General features: G+C 39.8%; 1 protein-coding gene across 1 annotated transcript in view; it reads left to right on the forward strand.

Annotated features, from left to right (window-relative positions):
- Nucleotides 1-12,377, forward strand: part of F13A1 (coagulation factor XIII A chain) — a 172,159-nt gene that overhangs the window by 43,488 nt on the left and 116,294 nt on the right. Inside the window, exon 4 of the mRNA XM_080920897.1 lies at nucleotides 7,946-8,197. Within this exon, the coding sequence (XP_080777023.1) occupies nucleotides 7,946-8,197 (252 nt within the window). The remainder of the gene's footprint in view (nucleotides 1-7,945; nucleotides 8,198-12,377) is intronic.

Genomic DNA, 12,377 nt, shown 5'->3' on the forward strand with positions numbered 1-12,377 from the left:
ACAATAGTGCTTGGGTTTGGTGGCTGCATAAGGGATGGATCCACAGGTGAGGCAGTCTCTAGATGATGTTTTCTTTAGTCCCTGATCCTGTGTTTGTCTTTGTACTTCCTCCTGTGAGTATTTTGTTCTCACTTCTAAGAAGGATTGAGGTATCCACATTCTGACCTTCCTTCCTTTTGAGCTTTATTAGGTCTGTGAATTGTTTCTTGGGTATTCCAAGCTTTCTGGGCTAGTATCTGCTTATCAGTGAGTGCATACTATATGTATTCTTTTGTGATTGGGTTACCTCACTAAGAATGACAACTTCAAGTTCCTTCCATTTGCCTAGGAATTTCATGAAGTCATTGTTTTGAATAGCTGAGTGGTACTCCATTGTATATATGTACCACAATTTCTGTATCCATTTCTCTGCTGAACAACATCTGGGTTCTTTCCAGTTTCTGGCTATTATTAATAAGGCTGCTGATGGGGCATGTGTTTTTGTTATATGTTGGAGTATCTTTTGGGTATATGCCCAGGAGTGGTATAGCTGGGTCTTTTTTTTTTTTAAGTAAGAAAAATATTGTACTTTCTTTCAAATAAGACATAAGTGTGTTTAAGGTAATTTCCCGAAAACCAACTTCTCTATCAGTAACTTTGCACTGAGTTTAACCACACCAAGTGTTTGGAGCAGACTTATGATGCAATGTGTAGGTCAATGTTTGCAGATCCATTCTTTCCCAGTTTTAGGGCTCCAGGGCCTGACTGCCTTCTCTATGGCTGTGTGCATAGTACCCATGAGCACCAAGAACATTGTAGGCACTTAAAATGTCTTTGATTGAGAATGATATGCTGACCAGGGGTAAGCTTTGGCTTTGTTGCCCTCACTCAATACCAGCATCAGTTTCAGATCAAGTGCCCATTTCAGATCAGTTCCCTCCAGAGCCAGCTGCAGCCACTCTGAAGACATCTACATGTACTGCCTGCATGTTGCTTCCATGCCTACAATCTTGTCTCCTCTAGTTACTCCATCCTGCAGGAATCTGTCTGCAGCAGAGTCTCACTGTGTCACCAGCAACATGGACAGAAGCACAGCTCCATTCCCTACCCTCTGCCCCCGACACCTGAAGTTCTCATTTCTCTTAGAAAAAAAATTCCCTTAGAGCCATGGTTTTCAATCTTCCTAATGCTGTGACCCTTTAATACAGTTCCTCATGTTGTGTGATCCCAACCCTAAAATTATTTGTGTTGCTATGTCATAACTGTAACTTTGTTATTGTGAATCTTAATGTAAATGTTTGTTTTCCAATGGTCTGCGTTGACCACTGTGAAAGAGTCATTTGACCAACTGAGGGGGTCATGACCCACAGGTTGAGAACCACATAAAGAGATATGGCTAAAGAATAAAGACTAATGGGGTTCTCTTTATTCAGTTGAAGGTAGGATCCATACAGAATTTTAATAGAGAAAAGCATTCCAGGATGAGCAAGTAAGGATCAGAGGGGGAGTTTATTAAAAGACATCTTTAATGTAGATCCTAAGCACAAGAATTAACAGAGGGAAGGGTACTTAGAGAAAGAAGAAGGAAGTAAAGCTAAGTGTAGATGAGGACTCCATATTCTACTTAAGTGCCTATAATGTTCCAGGTATTCACAGGTATGAGGCACACAGCCATAGAGAAGGCAGTTGGACTCTGTAACCCCGGGATTGTGAGTGAGTAGGCTGCAAGCACTGCGAGGGAGGGGTCCAGGTTTCATTTTGTGAACATTTCTTTTTTGTAAGTAATGCTGTAAGAAGTATGTATAAAGGGAATTGTCCAGGCTTAGGAATGAGGAGGAGTGCTCAGAACTTGAGGTTGCAGATCCCATGTAAGCACGGTTCATTTACTATGTTTGACATCCTTGTTTGAGATGTCTATAGAAAAACGGACTACCTCAGGAGGCAATATTTTATTTCATCACTGGTGCCTGAAATTCCCAGCCCTTTCCAGGGGAAAAAGCAGATTAGAAACCAGGATTCAGAGCTCTGTTCTCTTCTCCTCAGCTCCTCTTCCCATGTCATGACAATTCTCCTAACTTTTTATCCAGCCTCAGTTAGACCATAGAATGTATTTCAATGCTTTGGGGAGTCCCATTGCCAGCCCTTCCAAAGGATACAGCCCAACTGTCTTTATACATGGTCAAAGGTCCCCAGAGTCCTTACCTTTTCAGGTCAGCTGACTACTTTGCCACAGAATCTTCATTTCTTTCTTTCCCCATATGTACTGCATTTTTATTTGCCGTGGGCAGGAATACTCTTCCCTACTTTGTCCACTGTGTGAGTTTGCTTTCTTGACAAAATATCTGACATAACCAGCTGGAAAAGAGAAGGATATGTGGATTCAGAGGTTTCTGCCCATCACAATGGAGAAGGCATTGTTGGAAGGTCTGGGTACATGTATGTATACACAAAAGGAGGCCAGTGGATAACTGTGTCTGCACCCACACACCTACAGGTTGGCTGGTGTGCATTAGAAATAAAATACTATGCCATCACATCTACCTTTATTATTATGCCCCAAACCATTTCTTCTGGAGACTTTTCTTAGATGTCAGTGACATCATTAGCCACCACCTCTTCTGGGTTATCCCTTTGTCTTTCTCATTATCCCAGCAGGGTCTTGGAACCATGCTGGTTCAGGCGACATTTCACAAGATTATATCTTACTTCAAAAGAAGACTCAGTCACTTAGAAGACCTTGAAAAGAAATATAGTTAAGGAACCACTTTCTACTTCATATTTAGGCAGGGTTGGTCTCTCACAGCTTGAAGCTCACCAAGTAGCGGAGGTTGGTTGGTCAGTGAACCCTGGGTGATCTACCTGTCTACTTCCACAGTTCAGGGATGACAATTACGCACTATTATGTTTTAGGTATGTTATTGAGTGGGTTATGGGGACTGAATTCATGCTCATATCACACACACACTTTGCCAACTGAGCCAAACTTCATCTGGTACTGGACAGAACACAGGAACTGTATCTATGCTAAGCATGTATCCTAACACCAAGACGTATGCCCAAACTTTAAACAATGTGACTCCCTCCTCTTGGTTGTTACCAGCTGTAGCTTCTGTATTTTATTAATTACTTCTTTTCTGGTAGTAGTGTCTTGTCTTCATGGTGGCTAACCTGGAATCTAATTACTATTTAAAGACCTACAACATCCTGGTCCTTCAGAACTCCCTGATGGATTTGAGGCTGTTAGTTTATTTCCCTTTACAAGACTATAAGATTCAGACTTCCAGTCTGGCACATGCCTCATGCTGTCACAGTAAGACTTCTAGAGCCTATATGGGGTAGATTTATTATTTAAAATGTGAAAGATGTGTCTTGGGCAAAATAAACAAATTTGATGGGAAAATGAATTAGCTTCATGAAACTCAGCTTTCTAGCTAGAGAATGGATGCACTATTGAGTTCTTTAGAGATGACCCTTTTTAGAAAGTGGGTCTGCATGGAGGTAGAAGAGGTCAGCCAAAAACGTGCTTGTATATGAACAGAAACCAGGTCTTAAAGGGGAAAAGACTATGAATCTGTGGTTCATGTGCAGCTGGTTTGCAATGGATTGCTGGCTTGAGGTAGACACCACATTCCAGAGTTTCCACACTCCCTGCAGTGTTCTTCAAAGGTGAGATTCAGCCAAGTCCCAGTGACATTTATGGGGCCATACTTAGTGTGAAGTATTGAGGTATTTTACAGCTTTTCCACAGATGGTAAGAACACCTCATAGTTCAGTTTAATAGGAGAAATGGATGTTTAAGTAGACATCAAAAAACTAGGATTTTGCCTGGACTTTTCTTATAGTTAAAAAAGACTCATATGGATAAACATATACATTCACCAAATCCAACATAATAGAACAGTCTTAGTGGTAACATGTCAGAGAGATTGCAAGAATGTGTGTGCCCTGAGTTACTGATTTCATTCCCAACATTAGAGAAGCCAGTGATTGACAGGTGTTTTCTAGACTTGGTGAAAATTTGCAGAAGAATGCATGTGTGATATAAAAGCATAATAGGAATTTTATTTGGGGCTAGAGGAAAGCAGAGGGATATGAGAGACAGATCAAGAGTAGGCAATAGATAGGATATGGTGGAGGGTGTGGCCAAAGTACACAGTATAATATGAAATGTAATGAACTCCATTCTCTTCTGTTTTGTGGGCAATGACTATATATACTAATAATATAATAATGCACAAAGGAAGCCAACGCTTAAACATATGCTCATTTTTAGATGTCTTGAAAAGATAGCACCAATTTGAAGTGGGTGGTAAAGAATGCTATTGGTAATTATAACCCCTGCTTCTGTTTAGTAGTCTAGCTGTAAAAACAGAATCAGCATTGTTAAATACAAAATGAAGATTATTTGCAGGATCCCCTGTTTCTTGCTTCTCTTTTTCTTGCTCTCATTTTCCTTTAACATAAACTGTGCAGTTTGGGGAAGAACAGTTTCTACATGAGCAAGTCTACACTGCCAGGAAACATACGCATAAAAAGCACCTGGGTCCAGCTGTGTTTCACACGTAGGCCTGACTGTTGACAGTCGTGTGTGTTGATAGATGGATGTTCCAAGCTTGGCCCGATGGTGGTCTCTAGAACGTGCTTCCTTCTGAGGGCGAGAAGGGCTATTTAGTGCAATGAATTACTACTCTGCCACAGCTTCCTCCTTCACAGTTCGATCATGGAAAACCCTGCCCCAGTGCTGTCACTGAAATCATTACACTCAGAATTAAACATGGTGTAATGGGGCTGCTGACAAAACCCTGAGGTCCTGTTGACATGCCAGGTCTCACATTAATAATCAGCTTTTTCTGTGTAGTGGAAAGGAAAAGACCTGCAAATTGGGGGTTGTTTTTGGCCTCCTGTTGGAAGTCATGTAATCATTGCCCGTTCCTGATTCGTTTTCAAATTTTGATTTGCACCATGTGACTTACCAGGTCAACAGGGCTGCCCAGCCTTCTCCATTTTGCACCCAACACTTTAAAAACCAAAGCAAATCTGCATCAAATCAAAACTCCTGTGCCTTGCTCTCTGCCAGCTCTGTCGTCTCGTCCCTTTGGTTCATACTTCTAGCTCACCACCACAAATTGCTGTGATTTAGTGATTGTAATGCCTATGACTTGGCTTCTCCAAAAATGACATTTCAAAACTTTCTCCTATGGAAGCTTCGCTCTTTCACAGTGCTCCCTGAGCCTTGGAGGGAGTTAAGACATCTATCACTTGTTCTCAGCCCCTACCTTGTTCATTCATGATTCTCTGCAATAACCACTATGTTCACTGATAAGAGAGATTTCTCTGATTAAGGCCGTGGACAATACTTATCTATGGGTAAAAGCAGAGACATTTAAAAGAGAAGCTTGGCATTATGGAAATTTAGATCTACAACAATACTCAGTTCTCCACTATAGCCCACAATTTTTCTCAGCATGAGTTTTCAGCCAGGTTTATAAGCATATATTCCCTCCCATGGAGTGTGTCTTGAATTTAATCAGAAAGAAGTTGGTAACCCTTGTAATCATTGTACCACTATTGCAGAAGTGGGTACACCTTTAAATGCCATACATTTCAAATATAGACTGAAATTTGGTGACATCAGTTTCTGGAAACACTTTAATAACTGAATTACAGATCACACCTACCTGAAGTGAGTGCCTTTAATGTTCACACTAAGTTGAAAGACAGTGATGGTGTTTCTGGAGAGCATCAAGACCTTTGGAGAGGAGAACAACTTTACCCCACAGTCCCAGCATGCACAGGGAAGAGGGTTGCATAGGAAAATAAAGACTGGAGAGGAAAATGGGAGGCAAACAAGAATGAATTGGAATAAACACACTCTTGAGAGTAGGTTGATGCAAGAACTCCTTGGAGACAGAGCCAGTGTATCCCCAAGAGCATCTCCTGTTTAGAGAAAATCTGCAATGCTCAGATTGTTTTTTTGGCAAAGAATCATGTATAAATCTTTATTGAATTATGATCAGTATATGTGGTACTTTACTGAACTATGTTTAACTGATACTCCTGAGACAAAAACGAAAAACAAAAAAACAAAAAAAAACAAAAAAAAAAAACTTCTCCCTTGTAAAATCTCTCCTTTATAAATTATTGTTTTCAGTAACATTAAGCAACTTTTCAGAATTATACAACAGTAACCTAGGCAACTACTTCTTTTTGAGTGCTTGGATATATCCCTATCTAAGGATTCTCTTCAGACCCTGGTTACTAGACAAGCCATGGTTAGCTGTGTTTGTGGAATTGCTTGTAGGTAGCCTGTACCACAATTGAAGTGAATAAACTTGACTACTGAAGATTTTTATCTGCTTACAACACAAATAATTTACAAACTTACTAGATTTGTATCTTTCTACAAGTCAAGAAAAGAGAGATTCTTTCTCAAACTTAAAACAACTATGAAGTTGATCTTTCCTGCAGATTATATAGTAAATTAAGTTATAGGCCCAGGGGTTAAAGAATGATGTGAAGTTAACTTTCTATGTATATCTTAGGAAATCAGAGGAAATTTCATTTTCAGGTTAAAGACTATGCAATAAGAATTTGACCCAGAAATAGAAGTAATAAGAGAAACTAACGTATGCATTAAGATAGCTTATGCATAAACTATGATGAGCCTGGAGAGATTACAAAATGACCTCCTGTTTCATCTTTAGTTAAAATAACAGTTTAAGATTTTAAGATATTTGTTATACATGATTAATTATGCACAAAGGGTTTTACATAGACCTGGTTCTGGTTGTATGAGCCCAGGGTCCTAATTACTCAAGAGACATTAATGCAGGACATTTGTAAGCTTGAGGCTATTCTGGGCTATAAATCAAATTCAAAAGCATTCTAAGAGACTTAGTGAGATCCTACCAGGCAACAACAACAACAACAACCAACCAAACATATAAACAAGCAAATGGAGAATAAGTAAAATGCAGGGTAATGTCACTTTGTATAAAGCATTTTAATGCATTAGTTCATTTTGTCTCCCTGTGAACTCATTAGTATCATCATGATCGTCCCCATTTATCGATGGAGATGAAGATAAGAGGAAAGAAAGTTGTAAACATGGAGGTTGCCAGGGTGAAAAGCAGCAGAGCTAAGATTCAAACTTAGCTCACTTCCCAGGAGAACTGTGGAGCGTAGCCTGTGGTACCAGTGGGCTGGCAGAGAATACTTGCTTGAATTGAATGTACAAAAGGCTGCACATGAATAGCCTGAAAGTGTAAACCATAAATGTAGAACAAGAAAAACATATTCTAGACCCTGATAGCACAAGGTACTGTATAAACTGGGTTTTCCACCAAAATTGATATTTCTTCATCTTGTTTGCACTCATTACCTAACCAATGGTGTGGTTTAAATACAGTTTGTACCCTTCCAAATGCATGTTAACATTTAATCTACATTATGAGATACTGCAAGAGTTGAAACCTACTCTGAGTGTGGGAGCCTTTGTGAGCAGTTCGGATTAGATAGGATCATTAATGATTACCCTTAAGATTAAACGCTAGTGACTTCATAACAAGAGAAAAAGAGCATCCTTGTGATGCCCAAACCTGTGTCAGGATTCTGCAGCCAGAGGTCATTGGTGTGGCCAAACGGAAGCTTCTTTTCTTCTTAAGTAAATTAGCCAGCCTGCACTATTATATGATCAGCAATAGACAATGAGCTGAACTATGAATCAACAACAAAATCTTCCCAAAATGTGTTATCGTTGTAAATTTTTTAGTAGTCATGGTAAATCTGAGCCCTGAAGAAATTAGGAAAATTGGTTATTATCCCATCACTTGGCAGCAGAGGTGAAATTCATAACCACTCAAAAACTACAAGTCTAATAGCATTTTCCTCCTTCTGCCTCATGATTAGACTTGGAACAAGAGGTGTGAGAAACCTTTTCATTCTTGGTCCTTCCTTTGCCTCACAGGTCGCTATCCTCAGGAGAACAAGGGCACCTACATCCCAGTGCCTATAGTGACAGAGCTGCCAAGCGGAAAGTGGGGGGCCAAGGTGATCATGAATGACGACAGGTCTGTGCGGCTTTCCGTTCAGTCTTCCCCCGAATGCATTGTGGGAAAATTCCGCATGTATGTTGCAGTCTGGACACCCTACGGTATCCTGCGTACTCCAAGAGACCCTGAAACAGACACATACATTCTCTTCAATCCTTGGTGTGAAGGTAAGGGGCAAGTACTCTATTTTCTCCTCTTAAAAAGTTCCCATAAGTCAAAGCATCTCCCTTGAAGGAATAAAAGGGGTTTTCTGAAGAACATGTCTTAGAATTTCTGACAATATTAGTTACTTTTGTGTTATGAGGCTAAATATGTGACAAGAAGAAACGTGGAGGAGGACGAAGGGTTTTCTCTGGCTCATGGCCTGGGAACAAAGGCCACCACAACAGGGATGGCCTAGTAGCCAGTCCCAGCACTTCAGCAGTGGGAAGTAAAGCGAGAAGCAGACCCGTGCTCAACTGAGCTGGAGTTCTTCTGCCACTTTATTCTATTTTGGATCTCCCCCATGGGATAATGACACCTCATCTAGGGTGGGGCCGAAAATGTCTCCTAATGATTCTAAATCCAGTCAAGTTGGATTAATAACCACCCTGACATAACTGTTTTCTTAAGATTAAAAGTAAGAGAGATGCAGAATGTATCCTCAGTGCAAGTGAACTGAATGCTGCCACACACTTACTTTAGGAATTAATTAAAGATTTCTGAAAATTGCAGAGTGAGTTCCTTATGGACCTGTGGCATCATCTCAGTATGTTATTTGTTCTGTAAACAAAAATAATGACTTATTAAATTCGACATTCAAAACTAATAGAACCCAAGACTCCACTTAAAAAATTCAACTCTGTAAATAGTAGAATTAGTATCATCCTAATTCAGGAACAGAAAGTCTTTAAGCTCCCCCACTTAGGTGTTTATACTCATGGTAGGTCTACATTTTACAAGCCACTGGCCTGCAAATACAGACACATAACTATAACTATGTTTTAACATACCATTAATTAATCTCGAATGTTATTTTGAGCTATTTCCATATGCTGCTGTGAAGCTTAACCTAGTTATATCGAGATTACTCAGTTGGGCTCAGTGAGCTCCCTATTATGTCAATTTAGAACCTCAAACCACACAGGATGTTTTCCCCTTCCTCGTTTCTCCCATTCCAGACCTCTTCAATGATCTCGTACACAGTGTGAACTGGGAAGAGCCTCTATTGCTAGGTCTGTGGCAATGGGGCAGTTTGCTATCTAAGAGCTGATGGAAGAACCATTTCTATCAGACTATTGGAGTTAGACCTGCCACTCTCCAAACATTTCCCAAACATGAATCTGTGTTGTTTTCTGTTTTCCAGAACATTGCTTTGGATCTGGATTTTTTGATGTGCATCTAAACAATAGTGAAGCAGCAATATTTTCTACTTCTGTTAAATATATACCCAGATCTTTGTCCTCTGGTTAAATTCTTCCAGTAATCTTAGCCCATGGAACCAAGCTGCCCCTGCACCCCCACCCACCAGTTCTCATTTTCACCTATACAATACTTTATCTATGAAGACAAAACCCACGTTCAGGGTGGATGAGAGCAACAGATATCATTTGGGACATGTGTGGCTCAAAGATGGGAATTGTGTTTATAGAAGCCCCATCCATTGTATATTAGGTAATAGCACACCTGGGACATGACTGGGAACAGAGGTGCCGATCAGGGGGCTGATAGTGAATTGGAAATGATAGCAGAAATGACCAGCACAGTGTGTGAATCTGGAAAGGAAAATCGGAGTACATTTGGATTTGAGGATTATATAGGCCTAAGAATACACATTGCAAAGGGAGGAAAGAAAGTTAGTATAGTATAGTATAGTGTAGTACAGTATACTATAGTACAGTATAGTACAGTATAGAATAGTATAGTATATATAGTATAGTAATGTATAGCCAGCATTTAAGAGTCCAGCAGAAAATCAAAACAACCCTGAGACTTCTCCTCACACCAGTCAGATTGGCTAAGATCAAAAACTCAGATGGCAGCAGATGCTGTCGAGGATGTGGAGAAAAAGGAACACTTCTCCATTGTTGGTGGGGTTGTAAACTGGTACAACCACTCTGGAAATCAGCCTGGCAGTTCCTCAGAGAATTGGACATAGTACTACCTGAAGACCCAGGTATTCCACTCTGAGCATATACCCCAGAGAAGCTCCAACATACAACAAAGACACATGCACCACAACGTCATAGCAGTCCTATTTATAATAGCCAGAAGCTGGAAAGAACCCAGATGTCCTTCAGTAGATGAATGGATACAAAAATTGTGGTACATTTACACATTTACTCAGCTATCAAAAACAATGACTTTATTAAAATCCTAAGAAAATGATGCATCTAGAGAATATCATCCTGTGTGAGGTAACAAAAGAACAGACATAATATGCAGTCACTGATAATTGGATACTAACCCCAGAAAGCTCTGAACACCCCAGAAACAACTCACAGGCCATATGAAGCTCAAGAAAAACAAAGGCCAAAAAAAAAAAAAAGAAAGAAAGAAAGAAAAAAGAAAAAAGAGAAAGCCTCACTCCTTCTCAGGAAAAAAAAAAATGTATAGCACCCTCTCAGAGTGTGGTACACCTGGACTTTAAACCACTAATAATCCAAGAGCTAATAATATAGCCTTGTGGCAATTTTTGGTATTCAAAGACCATTATGCTCAATCTATACTCACCAAGAACTGTTTCTATGCTACGTTCTGTCCTACATGTACTTCATGCTATGGTAACTAGTGGGATTTCAGTGCATGCTATCAAACCTCTAAAAGAATTAAGTACTGACAAAAAATATTCAAATAGTTTTATGCCGAAATGCCTTTAAAAATCTGTATATGTATTCCTCTTTTTAAAAAATAAAGCTGTAATAGAGAGAGAGAAAAAAAATAGAGTCCAGCAGAGAAACTGATAAAGATAAATGAAACTGAAGAAATATGTAGAAGGGCTAAGAAAACCTTTTATTTTAAAAATTCACATTTTAAATTTAATCAGGGGGTTGTAACTGCAGAAAGACAGCCGTGAACTTTATGTAACCACCCAGGATGTGTGAGGAATGACATGATTTACCCAAAGCTCGATTTTCTCCCAGCTATGTATTATGTCATCTATGTAATATGTGGTCACTCCCCTTAAGTAAAAACTATTCTAGTGCCTTTGCCTGACTGATTTTTAACTGCCTCACTGTTCTCTTGGTCTGCTCTTGTATGCAGGATAAAGAGCTTCTAGGTACTTCTAGGTACATTGCTTTTGGAATGTTGCTTAGTGATGTGTCCTGTGCCCTAAATCCCGAAGATCTTCAAGTGATTACTGAAGCTATAGTTGAGAAATGCTGGTTCTAGAGGCAAGTCAGCCTGGACAGGGTTGGGAGTGAGGTGAAGGGTTTGAGAGAGGTAGATTGGGGCTTTCAGGGATTGGTGACCATGAAACTTGCGTGCTAATAGATGTTGAACCATTAATAGGGGTCTCACCGAGACCCTAGGAAGTGGGCCATAAGAGGGATGGACTTTGGTGCAAATGGAAAAAATAATTGAGAAGATAAAACTGTGGAAATTGAGTCAGGTGGAACAAGGTGCTCATGATAGGGCATTCACAGTGTGGCGGAGGTGACTATTGTGACAGTACACACTGGGTTGAGAAATTGCACCAGCACACACAATGTTTGAGAGAAAATATTCAGCTGTGCTCCTGGGGGTACTTTGGACTGCTTCACATTCATAGGCAATTTATCCTACTTAATCACCAAACCATTAATGGGGATCGATAGCAACGGCAGTCTGGTAGGACCGGGGGTGGATGCAAGGAGAATTCCTGCATAGTGATTTAAGTTAATGTTATGAACAGAGCTTCAAGTCTGTTCTAACAGGGAACTCTTCCCTGGAGTGTTGGACTCAGAACTGTTCCCATAAAGACAGTAGGAGTGAGTTGGGCACTTATTATGTATTTATCTTGTCTGACCACTGAGGAACTATGAATTATTGAATGTTTTGCACTATTTAAATATCAAATGTTCCATTTTAGTACTGTGACATTACTGTCAGTGAGTGAGTGCTGAAAGATTTAGACTTCTAGTGATTTTGTCCAGCACCCTGGGTCAGTTTTTAGCATCTATTTGGGTCATATTAATATTTGTGTGTTGGCAATACATTTCAGAGGGTTCTCCCTTCTTCACAACTTACCCCAATACCTGATTTTTCTCTTATTTAATTTAACCTCACATTCCCAGCATCCCACAGAGTGCCTGGATACATAGTTAATGCTTCATAAATGTTTATAGCATTTATTTAATAACTCTAAGTAAACAGATCTAGGTTCAC

The sequence above is a fragment of the Micromys minutus genome, assembly GCF_963924665.1.
Source record: "Micromys minutus genome assembly, chromosome: 1".
NCBI classification, from domain to species: Eukaryota; Metazoa; Chordata; class Mammalia; order Rodentia; family Muridae; genus Micromys; species Micromys minutus.